At 30.1% G+C, this 14,656-nt stretch overlaps 2 protein-coding genes across 2 annotated transcripts; both read right to left on the bottom strand.

The window, feature by feature from the left end:
• Window positions 1–6,208: 6,208 nt before the first annotated feature.
• On the bottom strand, window positions 6,209–8,356 carry LOC145089948 (protein FAR1-RELATED SEQUENCE 5-like). Its single transcript, XM_079028324.1, has one exon. The coding sequence runs from the start codon at window positions 8,345–8,347 to the stop codon at window positions 6,209–6,211; it is 2,139 nt and encodes a 712-aa protein (XP_078884450.1). The 5' UTR covers window positions 8,348–8,356.
• A 3,108-nt stretch (window positions 8,357–11,464) lies between these two features.
• On the bottom strand, window positions 11,465–12,340 carry LOC145089946 (uncharacterized). The gene has a single exon (XM_079028323.1). It carries the CDS (start codon window positions 11,873–11,875, stop codon window positions 11,465–11,467), a length of 411 nt encoding a protein of 136 aa, XP_078884449.1. The 5' UTR covers window positions 11,876–12,340.
• Window positions 12,341–14,656: the final 2,316 nt, after the last annotated feature.

Here is a 14,656-nt window from a genome sequence, read left to right as displayed (position 1 = left end):
TGTGGTGTACACTTAGCGTACTAAGGTCCGCCCTAGTACGCCCAACATACATAACATACGCCCAACGTATTAGGCCTTTGGGCAAAATCACCAAATTGCCACTATGGTCCATTCTTGCAAACGTTTGTCAAGCCCAAGGGTCAAAGTGTAATGTTCTTTCATATATAGAGTTAAAATTGCAAATACCTCAACATCAGGATGTTATATTTTCTTCTATATTCTTCATGGTGGGATAGTGATGACTTGTCAGGAATTCAAGTGTGTATTTGAGAACTTTTAGGGGAATTATGAATTTGGGATGGGTTGAGATTCTTGATCGTAATGTTTGAGCATTGATATGTACGGTTTAGTGGTGTTCCTGGTCAGAGAGACTTGCAGGATAAGTATGATGAGTAGATGATCTTTAGCCATCAGGTATGTATCTAATGTTGAGTTTGCAAATGATAGGTTGTAGGCCCCACCTGCATACTCCAAACATATAATACATGGTACAAATGATAATCTCTTTAACTTAAAGGGAAAATGACTTAGGAGGGTAACTATCTCTTATCCGTGTTCACATATTGGCAACTTCTTCTTTTTTGTACATAATAAAGCAACTAACTTGTTTTAACTGTTTAAATTACACCAATATTACCGGTTAATACCTGTTTTAACCGGTAACTCAAAGGGAAAATGACTTAGGAGGGTAGCTACCTCTAATCCATGTTCACATATTGGCAACTTCTTATTTTTTTTGTACATAAGAAAGCAACTAACTTGTTTTAACTATGTAACATCCCAAAATTCATGACCAAAAATTTCGTTTTTAATTTAATACTAAAACCATAATTGTCAAACCATTAATTTAATACTCCGGCATCTGGCCCCGCCTGGCATCGAGCCCCACTTGGTATATAGATCTGTCTCTCTTAGGCCCCGCCCACTAAGCACATGCAATCATATAACATGCTAATACATAAAGAAACATACTCTACTCTATCCCTGTCCTAAGAAACATACTCTGCTAATAATGAGATACGAAACTTCGTCCATACTCAGCTAGTTCCAGCCAGGGCTTCAGCAGTGCATGGTGAGTCTCCTCACTGTGTGAATGGGTCTAAGGCCACAATGTCAACCTATTTAGTCTATGAGTAGGAAGACCCGGGGGTTAGCCCTAGGCATTGTATGCTAGTATGTTATTCTAGACCAATGTCCGATGTCGAGCGGGTGCCCGAGGAATGTTTGTATGTTATATTATACTTGTTGTCTGTGTGATACTTGTATGTGCCTGGTAAGGAGGTAAGTGTGGGCGAGGTCCTGTATCTCATCACTAGCTGAGTACAGACAATGTTCCATATCTAATCATTGGCAGAGTATGTTTCTTAGGACAAAGATATAATAGAGTATGTTTTTATATGTTAGCATCTTATATGATTGTATGTGTTTAGCGGGCGGGGCCTAAGAGAGACAGATCTGTATACCGAGCGGGGCTCGATGCCAGGCGGGGCCCGATGCTAGAGTATTAAATTAATGGTTTGACAATTATGGTTTTAGTATTAAATTAAAAACGAAATTTTGGTCATGATTTTTGGTATGTTACACAGTTAAAACAAGTTAGTTGATTTCTTATGTACAAAAAATAAGAAGTTGCCAACATGTGAACAAGGATAAGAGGTAGTTACCCTCCTAAGTCATTTTTCTTTTAAGTTACCGATTAAAACATGTATTAGACGGTAATATTGATGTAATTTAAACAGTTAAAACAAGTTAGTTGTTTTATTATGTACAAAAAAGAAGAAGTTGTCAATTGTGAACACGGATAAAAGATAGTTACCCTCCTAAATTATTTTTCCCAACTTAAATATTAATTCCAATTATATAAAATGATAATCCCTTTACCAACTTTATGAAACCTTTGGAGGTCACGAAATGAACGCTATTTAAAAAAGATGAAACCTTGTGAGAGGAAATTAAATTATAGACCAAAGGGTAAAACATACAGGAAACCTACATTCGTCGTGTTAGAATAGGTGGTGTTTACTGTTTAGTATGATATGATATTTTGACTTTTTTTTTAACAATTGTTGTGTGTGTGTTTTTTTTTAACAAATGTTGTGTGTTGACCCATTGGTTAGTTTGTGTTTTAATTTACGTCGCATTTTTGCGGTTCAAAAGAAAAAATATTTATTTTTGTATTTTATATGTGGATTATACTATAAATTAATTTATATCTTATGATTATATATATTGGAAAACCCAAATCAATATGTGATAAAAATCTAGTTTCATTGTCATCTTAAATAGTACACCCAAAATAAACGAAACATAAAACTATGCAACGACTATTTTTAAATACAAAATTATAGTAGCTTGAACCGACAATACATGCCAATCCGAACTACACATTGATGAACAACAAGAAAAAGCTATACTCGTTGACAATTCTTAACGAGTAAGCGAGTTACGTTACGTTACGTTTCCACTTTCCAATATTGTGAAACTAAATTTTCTGGAATACATGATAAGATTGATATGACAAAAAAAAAAAAAAAAAAAAAGGTACTCCTCCTAAGTACACCAAGGTTCATGTATAAACTCGGTATGCCTATATGTAAACGAGTAAAAATTGAAATGAAACTGAAATTCGAGTTTGTGTTCGTATCATATTCGTGTTAAATGTAAAAAAAACATGATGTCGTGTCGTGTTGTGCTTGTGTTCAAAATTCGACACGAAATTGATATGATTTATTATTTGTCTGCCGTGTTTTTCGTGTTATTAATATATACTATATATTAAAGATATGAAGTTTAGGAATAGTAAACTGGATATTTTTTTTGGCAGAAATGATCATTGCACTTTGCTTCTTATTCTTTACCTATTTTGACATTTTTGGTCCTTGCAATTAATATTTTTACACTTTTTAAGAACATTTTAATATTTAAAGTTTGGCCACAAAACTTTAACGATTTGACAACTTTGATCAATTTTCTAAAAATTTGCTAATTTCTACCCCTTTAATTCTTTAACCGTTTTGAAACTTCTGATCGTTGCAGTCAAAACTTTTACATTTTTTCATAAAAACATGAAAAAAAAACAGTCCGGGGAAAAGTCTGGGCTTTTCATCCTTGCACTTTCTACGTCTTTCATATTTATCGATTCGAAAACAATATTGAAAGCTTCTGGCTCCCGCATAGCGGGGGTAACCTTTCTAGTATATGATTAAATATTAATTAAATAAACTTGATTTTATTTTATTTTAGTTTTGTCATCTTTTATGATGTTAAACAAAAACACTACACGATAACCCGATTTATCATCTAAAATTAATTCTACAAACTAAGCATCAGTTAATTTGCTCTTCAACTTGTAAATTTTTTTCAAAATACACCCTTAATATTTTGTAGTATTTACTTTATACTCTATATGTTTAAAGAGAGTTTTATTTATTTTATAACTCTTTGACATTTGTTTTCTATCCGCCCTCCGTATATTAAATTAGAAAACCATTTTTTTGTTTTTTTAAACCATTTAATATATATATATATATATATATATATATATATATATATATATATATATATATATATATATATATATATATATATAACTCTAACTTTTTCGCAATTAATTCTATTTTATTTCATTATATTATTAATTTTAATTTTAAATATATTACTTCTTACTATTTAGTTATGTCTATTAAATATTTAATGACATTTTATTTAAGAAATTTAATTATTAATAGCATATCATAGGTTGATCATTGGAGATCTTTTTACGATGGACGAAGTCACGAGTTTGGTGTAGCGAGTAGGGGCGGTATTGTAGGCGTATTGATTTCATCGAGTGCATGGTATCGTCGACGTGTTGATTCTGAGAAACATCTCTCTCTCTCTCTCTCTCTCTCTCTCTCTCTCTCCATTAACCGATCATTTTTTTACAAATATAAATAGCAAATACCCATCTCTATCTTAAAAACCATTTCATCATTCTTCAATTCCATTCATTTTCTTTTTATCCCATTCATTTTCATTGTAATTCCATTCGTTTTTGGATTTTCAATTATTGTGTTTGAATTTTAATTGTTGTTTTTTTTTTCAAATGTTCTATTTTACGTTTTAATAAAAAAATATTATGTTTAATTTATTTTAGTTTTCTTAATTTCAAATTAGTAAAAGTTTAATTTTAAAAAAGACAAAAATATAAAATTGAATGAAAGCATGAAAAAAATATTTTTTTATATGTTGTGAGATAGGATGGATGAAAAAAAAAAAAAAACAATATTACTGTAATATGAAATTTTGATTTGAAAGGATGAGAAAATCTATTCTTAAAATTTTGAAATTTAAAAGCCATATTAATGGATGTAAACGGGTCTATGTTAAATGTTATTGAAGTTTATTTTATCATTAAAATATATTTACTTGATAATTTATTAATATGAAAATACATAAAATTAAAATTTTATAATATTTTTAAAGACCGATCGTCTTATGATCAAAATTATAGGATTTATGGTTGTTATACATTATTATTTGATACAATCTCGTTATATATATATATATATATATATATATATATATATATATATATATATATATATATATATATATATATATATATATATATGGTTTTGGGAATATATGGTTGTTGTGTACCTAGATATAGGTATAGAACCTCCAAAACCGCGTCGTTTTGCTCTAAATAAGACCAACCGCCTTCCCCCTCTTTATTTCACCTTAAATTCACGTATGATGTTCTTCTCTACTCGAACTCTGCTCCCCAGATTGTCCGTCAATTTCTTTCTTGTCCTTCTACCATTTCGCCCCAAGCACCAATTACCCAGGTAAAAAAAGAAATCAAAAAGACGTAATTTCTTGGGATTTCTTCTTACCGAAGAATCAGATACGATCATAATTGAAATTCTCTTACTTTTTACCCTATATTTCATTTCTCCATTGTACCCTAGCTGCCTAGCTTGAATATACCGACGTGTTAAATTTGTCAATTTCCTATTGTTTTCCACTAATTGAAATACACTACTCAGTATGTATTTTGGTTATTTGTCGATGGATGTTCTTAATATGGTCAATATAAGCTATTATTGCTCAATTAAAGTGGACTTTCGTTTGTTTCCTCGTCATATTATTGTTGGGTTTTCCTTAATTTGGCTTTTAATGATTTGGGGTTTTAGGTTTAGCATGATCGTAAGGGTTTGTGGTTGATAATCATAGTATTCCAAAATTATTGTTTTTTATTTTTTAGCTTAATTTGATGTATATCAAATACATATCAGATGTACAGATGTACAGAAAAAAAATAGTCAAGTTATTATTTCTTTGTGACATGAGAATGGATATAATTTGAGAGCTTAAGTCCCAAGTTTTTTTATTAATCTGCAAACACTCATTTGACATTATAAGGAAATATTTGATATTATTTTGCATACACATATTTGACAAATTTAGTCTATATTTTTTTTTCTTTTTACTCCAGGAGTATTGTGGCATGATGTGTAAGGAACTCTAGTTCTGTTGTGAGCAAGAGCATCGGGATATTTGTACACATTTTGGAAACTATGCAGATTTTGGTTTTTTGTACACAGAAAAATCTTATTGTAATTTTTTGTAAACTCATATGTGTTGTATATGCTTCCAATATTTTGTTTATTAACTTGATTACGACTTATATTGATCTTATCCATTTTATATTGTTACTGCATTGTTTCAGAGAAGATATAGTTAGTGCGTAAATTTTTTCATAAAAAGATTGGATCTTAAACAATTAAAAACAATCCTAAACTGAATCCATGATGCTGCATCACTAATCAAATTATAATGCAACTCAAGTTGCAAATAATTAATTTCAATATTTTACATGAGCAAATAGCATCTCAAAGTTTCAAATAACCAATATCATTAGTTTATTAGGAATGGAAAATCTCAAATAACGAATTTCATCAGTTTATAGTGGTAAGTTGCGACTCAAAGCTTGAAAAGTTGAAATAATTTGTCTTTCAGCTGTAATAAAGCAGTGGTATAAGTCTAACATAAATCGAATTATCAAAAAAAATAATTACGTAGTTGCTTCTCTTTTTCTTTGCCACCTCTAAAATAAATTCAAAATATCATTATTTGTCTTGTAAAGCCTCCTCAGCCTGATACAAACAAATATAAGCATTACTATAAACAAATATAAACATTATACTAAGAAAATCATGAGCAGTTAAAACAATAAAAAAAAAAAAAGAGAAATTACTTTTTTACTTGGACAACTGGTGGCATAATGACCCAATCCCTTGCAGTGAGAACAAGTTCTCTTTTTCTTTGCCACCTCTAAAGAAGACTTAATCCTGCTTGCATTTTTAGGACGCCCTTTCGTATTAGTAAGAACAATAGGATCCCGAATAGATATCTGAGGGACCATGTCTACTTGAAAAGTTCCCATACACGAATCTTGAGATGCATTTTGAGGTCCATTTGGATTTATCTGGATCATTTCCTCTTCTAAAAACTTAACAACTAAATTATTGAACTTTTTTATCTTCGAAGGAAAGTTTTTTGCATGTTCGATTGCTTTAGTACAATTTGAACGAACATACCATAAGGTTAAGGCACTAACTTCAGTTTCGGTATTCATGTCTTCCAGTCCAACACTACGAGCACCCACCCTAAACCTAGCATCAAGCGTCCACCTAGGTAAAATATAATGATCTGGAAGGGTTTGAACATTCCTTTTCTTCATCATATAAAGACTATGTTTGCATAATATGTCATATGTTTCAAATTTAGCACATGAACATATGACATCCACTTGATTCATGAAACGATAGCTGACAAATCTCCAATGTGCCTTATCAACGTTTACTTGCCCAACCCTGTATTTAATTTCTTCTGTAGATTTGCTTACTGTCTCATGAGTTAAATTTTGTGTAGCTTCTATCCATTCTTTTTTAAAAATCTCAAAAATCATTCGGGTATAACATTCACCTGCTTTTGCTTCTATTGGATGAACAGAAGATAGAATTGGCTTCGAGTTCATAGTCTTGAAGTCTTCATCTTCTTCAACGGCTCTACGAGATTCAACCACTTTATCATATTGAACTACAAACTCATTCAACATAGTCTTGGAATTAACAAACCCATCAAAAAAGGAATGGATGCTCTCGCTTCGTCCACTTGTAGTCATGCCAGCAAAAAAAACATCTTTCAAGTAGGCTTTGACCCAATGTTTTCGTTGGTCATACATATTGATGACCCAACAATTATTTTCAAGGTTATACTTACCAAGCATAACTTCCCACCCTGATTCAAATTCTTCAATTGTATCACTCTTTACCCATTGTCTATAAGACTCCTGAAAATCACTATAACGCGCTACTAGTGGTCGAAGATGTTCAAGCTCATGCTTCTTAATATGCCATGCACAGTAGCGATGTCGAGTGTTTGGAAACACTTTTTTTACCGCATTACCGATAGATTTATCTTGATCGGTTATAATTGCAGATGGGTATTTGTTGAACATGCACTTTAAAAAATGCTCAAATAACCATTGAAAAGTTTCTTCCTTTTCATTCTCTAGCAATGCACCACCAAAAAGTATGGATTGACCATGATGGTTCACCCCAACAAAAGGAGAAAATGGCATCTTAAATTTGTTTGTCATGTAGGTAACATCAAACACAACAACATCTCCAAATTTGGTATAGGCATCCCTTGATCTTCCATCAGCCCAAAAAATATTTCGAGGAGACCCATCCGCAAATAAATCCACAACAAAATATTGGTTAACATCAATCAATGCTTTATCTTGGAAATGTTTGATGAGACCATAAAATTCCTTACCCTTGTATTGTCTTCGTTGCTCAGATAAGACATCCATACACTGCTTTGAAGTAACATCGATGTCAAATGGAGCTTTCATTGCATTAACAACCTTTTTGATTTGGGAAGGCTTTAACCCCGACTGGCCAAGTTCTACCATAAGAGATTTACATGCCAACGAACGATGAGACTTTCCATGAGAACGATGTTTCATTACTTTTATTGGTGTAATACTCAACTCATGATTGTGTGTATCATTAAACATGTCCACAAACCATTTTCCATCTTTCCCTTTTGAAATCCGAAGCATTGCTTTACATCCGGTCCTTAAATTTCTACGACGTTTCTTTGCATATCCACATGAGCTATTAGCCTTCAATCTTTTGAACCCTTCTTTGTTGCAAACATACATCTTACGGTAAGCCTCATTTGTTGTCTTATTTTTATAGGCCCAATGAATACGTATACCAAATCCATGTAAAAAAGAATACTGATTATAAAATGTATACGCATCATGAGGCGTATCAAAAATCTTTCCCATGATACCTTCATCGTTACTTTCATCTCCATCATGTCCAAGGTTAACATCAACATCAAAATAAGATGCATCTCTTTGTAATTGCTCATCAGCATCAACATAAGTTGCATATGTTTGTAATGGCTCATTAGATTCTTGAAATTCTAAATCCATGGTATTATGCATGTCCTGTAGCATACACACAAGGGATAAAAAATCAGTACAAAGTTACAAACCCATAATGCATAAACATTGACAAGTTAAAAATTACTAAGAGTTAATTTCGTTTCTTTCTAATTTCTTTCATGGAACTGGAACACACTCTTAAATTATTGGTTTTATAATTGATCTACTTGAAGACGAAATTTAATTGTAATTAATTGATATCTCCGTTTTAGATTTACAAAACTAAAGGCTCTAATTTTAGTGTTTGTACTAATTGTCTCACATTGAGCCGCTAAGGAAACCAATTAAAGCTAAAGAAACCAATTAAAAATTATGATGACTGCGTTAGATTTTAGCTATTGGTTTGTTAAAGAAATCAATTAAATATCATGTAGTGTGTTTTTTCTTAAATTGATAGAATCTTTTGACGACAATGATAAAAAACAAGTTTTTTTATATGCCGATTGCATTTTAGTCCGAATCAACGAAACCAAAACAGAAATTTCATGTGCAGTAGAGGAGAAAAAGTTTTTACCTTAAATCAATTTGACTGTGTATGGAGAACCACGATTTGAAGATTTAGGGTTTCAGACGAGTGGAGAAGGAAACAAACGGTATGCATGGAAAAAACCCGCATAATCTATGAACAAGTTTTTAATGATTTTTTTACAAAACGCTGTCGTATTAGAAAGTTCTATACCCAAGTATACATACATTACAGCCATATATTCCCTTTTCCCATATATATATATATATATATATATATATATATATATATATATATATATATATATATATATATATATATATATATATATATATATTTATTTATTTATTTATAGGCTTATGTTATTCTATTCAAAGTAATTATTGTGTTATTATATGCATAAATGTGGGTCAATCAAATTTACTTATTTTAAGAAAATAATATATATTATTGAACTAGGTGTGAAATTCGTGTATTACACGGGTTGAGTAAAAAAGTTAAATGTCAGGTGTAGACATTAAGTATTTTCTAAAGTAAAATTTTGAAATAAATATAAATGAAATGATGAATAAGTAATTCAGTCTATACTAATAAAAAAATATTTTCATGTTTAAAAAATCATGTTGAATATGAATGTGTAAAAATTAAGTATTTTATTAAAGTAAACTTTTGAAATAAATACAATAAATAGAACAAACCACAAGGATCATTTATGTAATTTGTCTTAATTAATCTATACTAATAAAACTAATTAATATAAATTCATAAATGGAATTCATTAAATAGAAATAAGAATTCATAAATGGAATGTTTATTATATACATTAATTCACATTAATTACTATGAGGTGGTATTTAATATGTGGGAGTTGAATAAAATGAAAAAAAAAATACAAAAATGACAAGTGGAAAAAAATAATTTTAAAATTCTAAGAAAATGACATGTGTTAATTTCAATAAAAAAAATTGACATTTGGCAAAATTATCTTTATTTATTAAGGTAGATTAAATATAATTGAAAAATATCATCTTAATTAATTACAAGGGTAATTTAGTCAATTAATGTAGATTTAATAAACAAAAATTGTATTTTTTAAGGGATCATAGATTCTATTAATTTTCAAAATCCAATTTTACAAATTATAATTCTTTTTATTCGTACATTCTGACAGAATATGTTTATGAGTATATTAAAAAATAAAAATATTCTTGAACCATAAATAATAAAAATATTCTTGAACCTATTTCTTGATCATAAATTTAAAAACTTCTTGTAGAATAACAAATTTTTGAACAATCAATTGAAGAATAAAAACAAAAAAATACATTATTTCTTATAGAATACGGGTAACAATTGTTAAGAATTACATTTATTGTTAAAAAATAAAACTAAAAAAACTTTCAAAATGGGAAAGAAAACATAAAAATCTAACAACGACTAATACATTCTAAAAGAATAATGTGGCCCGTTTCAATTTTGTGGTCCGTTCTTCAAGCATCAACTTCTGTGATTCCAATAGAATTGGAATTCGTGATTCCATTCCAACAGAATTGGAATTCGTGATTCCATTCCAATAGAATTGGAATCTCACCAATATCATCCATTGAATCATCTACATAAACATACTTGATACCTTTTCAGAATTCAAACTTTTTGCGATTACTCGAGCTTGACTTCTCTAGTTGGTGGTGCTAATTGCAAATAGTAAAATGGTTTACATTATTCCAAGATTCTGTAATTGTCAAATACCAAATGCAAGTAAAAATTCACCTGGGCAGGACACACCTGGCCTCCTATAACATATTGTATGACTGTAACATATTGTATGGCAGAGTAAACATAAAGAAAGCAAAATCAGTTAGTTCCATCCAAACTCAAAATATACAAAGGAATCATAAAAACAACAAAAAAAAATCTACCTTTAGATGGAGCAGCCGGCTGTGACAACCCCACCTTCACCTTCTTCTTTGTCTTCTGCAACGACCACACACTCTAGTGTGGTGTTTTTTTCTTGTTCTGTCGATCAAAACATGAAACATACAACCCCCCCCCCCCCAAATCACTACTTCTAAGAAACAGAAGTTGACACAGCTAGAGGTTGCTAGAACAAAAAAAAACTAATTTCTTCCTTCTTCATTTCCTTTGAATCAACAAACCCAAATTCCCTTCATTTCATTGATTTCCCAACAAACCCAAACACCCCAACGATTTCTATCAAACAAACAAACAAAATCCCAAAAGAAACTTTTTTTTTCGTTTTACTATTGAGGTATCAGAATAAAAAATCAACCATCTTTATGCATAAAAATGTGAACTTTTTACAAATTTAAGCTATCAACATGAAAAATCAACCTTTTTTTTTTTTGCAAAAAGTGTTAACACTTCACAACTTTGAGGCATTTGAATGATAAATCAACCATCTTTTGGCATAAAAAATATGAACTATCAAAAACCCATAAATATTTTCAAATAATTGGAGTAAACAAACTCTATGTAATTACTTTTGAGGAAGATGAAAAGAAAAGAAAGACTACCTTTTTAAGGTCAGGAACTAAAGCAGATAGAGCTATGAACCTCTGACTAATTTTCTCTCTCCTTTTTCTCTCAGCTAAGATATGATCTTGAGTTGGGGTATGTTTGCTACTATTTTTCGCAACATCAAAACCACCATGATGACTTTTATTAAACCCAGAGCTCTCTTGGTTACTAAAATGGAGATGAGTATCACGAATAAAGCCATGTCTGCTCTTTGAAGAAACTGTTATTTCTTCTTTAGGCTTTACGAGTGTTGCTTGTTGAGATAGATTCAGATTCATTAAGGAATGAGAATGATCAGTGGTTATGGAGGAATTCCAGGTGCTTGTTTTGAGTTGTTTACTTGGTCTTGAAGATGGTTCCATAACAGGTTTGTAATAGTCAAACCTTTATAGAATTCAACAGATACTGGAAATACCCAAATCAAAAATCGTATTTAAATATGAGAATAGCAAACACCACCGAGGTCTTCATCTGCGACGGATGGCTGCCATCGGACCCCCCTTTCCCCTTGTTTTCTTCCTTCTCTACTGTTCCTATCGAACACAAAGCCACTCCTCACGAATCGACCGACTACGCACTGCCTGTGAGCTTCGTTTTCTTCGGCCTTCTTTGTGGCCTACGACAACTGAGCAACCGGAAGCAGCGCCGACGAGCCTTTGCTTTTCCCTCTATTCATTTGTCTGCTTGCAGACGTTCTTCCCTTGCCCGTTCAACAAATGACGACGGGATGCGATTTAAACCTAATCCCTTGTAAAATCTTTTAGAAATAGCAAAAATACTCTCACTATTAAACCTTTCCTCAATCAATTATTTTTGGATGATGAGTGAGGGTATTCCGAACACGATAACGTTAATACCCTGTAGGACGCTAAGGCTTTATTGGGTGGGAGATTGAGGAAGACACACTTATTTATTTAGGTTATAAGTCAATGTCATGATTATATGGATTATTTTTGGAAGTTACTAAACAAATTATTAAATTACCCTTATTTATTTATTTTATTATTTAATTTTTTATTTAATTTTGATTGGCCCACATTGACGCATACAATAACACAATAATTAGTTTATTAATATGAAAATACATAAAATTAAAAATTTATAATATTTTTAAAGACCGATCGTCTTATGATCATAATTATAGGATTTATGGTTGTTATACATTATTATTGGATACAATCTCATTATATATATATATATATATATATATATATATATATATATATATATATATATATATATATATATATATATATATATAATGTATTTTTTTAATAAATATTTGTTATTTAGTATCGAACACTTTAAGATTCTTAATCAATAAAAAATAGAAAATGTTGAAAATAGTAATAATTATCATGTGTTTTATTTTATATATACAAAAAATAAGTTTAGTTAATAAAACAAATTAATATACAAAACAATAAAATAAAAAGTTTAAAAGTGAAAAATGGAATGTAGATTTTGAGACTTTAATAGAAAATAAGGGACGTTAAATGAAAATTAATAAAGTATATTAAAAACGAAGTTGAACGACAAATGAAATGACGTTCGTATATAGAATTTTAATCATGCATTTACAATAACCCAAACATTTATTACTTTCATGTCCCCCAATTGACATCAAATCTTCAAATTGAAATGATTGTAGAAACAAATGGTTGCTAATGATGATTGCAAAAACAATTGGTAGTGATGATTGAAAATAGGATCAAATTGGTGTACGAATAAACTTTTATAACCATGACTAAGACATGCATCCACTTGTTTGAGTTCATTAGCAAAATCATTTTTTTAGATATTTATCGAATTATTTAATTATCGCAATGGTGGTATATTACTATATTAGTTACAAAATACCTTTTTATAGCATCTACAATACGCAAAAAAAATTGAATTCGTTAATGAAAAATCTTAAAATACAATATATATATATATATATATATATATATATATATATATATATATATATATATATATATATATATATATATATATATATATATAGAGGTTCATTTGAGACTACCTATATTGTGTGAGACATAGGGACAAAATTTTAGTCATTGATCAAATTTGATCTTGTGGTTAAAAAAAAAACCCTAATTTAAGCGCTTAATTAAACACTCAAGGGTAGATTAGTCAACTTTTAATCATATAATGAAATCCTCTGATTTACATGATCTTTCCTTAATCAATGTAACAAAATCAGATTCGCTCTTTCATCCGTTGATTTCCTCATATGGTTTTCTCAATCGCAACAATATGTTGATTGAATGAGAAGCAAAAAACTTGAGTTTTGTACGTTAATTGTCACTCACGCTGCGGCGATTTGTGATTTTACAGGTTTATTGAAAGAGATTTCAACAATTAATCAGTAGTTCACATCGATTTCAAGCTTTCACGAGCGACTGGTCATCAATTGATATCTTCGATTGAGATCGTTTTCAGCAATTGGAGGTTTCTTCGGAATCAGATCTTATCCCCTTCATTTGATGATTTTCAACTTCAGAGCTAGATTGAAATTGATTTTTCACCAAAATACGCTTTCATCAAGTTACATAAACCGATGTTAGCAATTGATCATAAGATTCATATCGCTTTCAATATTTTCAAGCTTCGATTTTGCTTCCTGTTAAGCTCTTTCAACTATTCATCATCATCGTCATCAGATCGAGATCGATTTTCAGCCCCTTCAAGCTTTGATTTTTACTCCTAGATCTTAAATTTTCAATCTAATAATGTATGTACAAAACAGTTACTATTCTCTAGCAAATTCTCTTAATCTATACATGCATTCTATGTGTTTCATGAAAATCCTGAATGAACAAAGAATTTGATGTATCATTCCTCTTTCCCACGACTAATGTCTTCTTTAAGAATTGGAGTATAATTCTTAAAATATGAGTCACAATTGGTATAAAACAATGTAATGTTTACTACTTTTATTATATTTACCATAGCTACGTTAAAACATGTTTTTTTTTTGTCAAACATAAAAATACTGGAGATGTCTTTTTAGCATAGTTTGGTTTGAATATGCTCTTCTTAAGTTGTAGAAAAGGATTGTGCTAAAGAAAAGACTATATGCTCTTAAATTTACCATATGTAAATTTAGGTGCATGATATACATAAGATGTTTTTAG

This window comes from Lactuca serriola, chromosome 2 (genome assembly GCF_051521515.1).
Source record: "Lactuca serriola cultivar US96UC23 chromosome 2, Lser_US96UC23_V15, whole genome shotgun sequence".
NCBI classification, from domain to species: domain Eukaryota; kingdom Viridiplantae; phylum Streptophyta; class Magnoliopsida; order Asterales; family Asteraceae; genus Lactuca; species Lactuca serriola.
Note: the sequence above shows the minus strand (reverse complement) of the source record. Positions and strands in the feature narration are given on the sequence as shown.

Coding starts and splice junctions, on each gene's coding strand:
- LOC145089948 (XM_079028324.1), bottom strand. CDS start 8,347: ATGGGAAAGATTTTTGATACGCCTCATGATGCGTATACATTTTATAAT.
- LOC145089946 (XM_079028323.1), bottom strand. CDS start 11,875: ATGGAACCATCTTCAAGACCAAGTAAACAACTCAAAACAAGCACCTGG.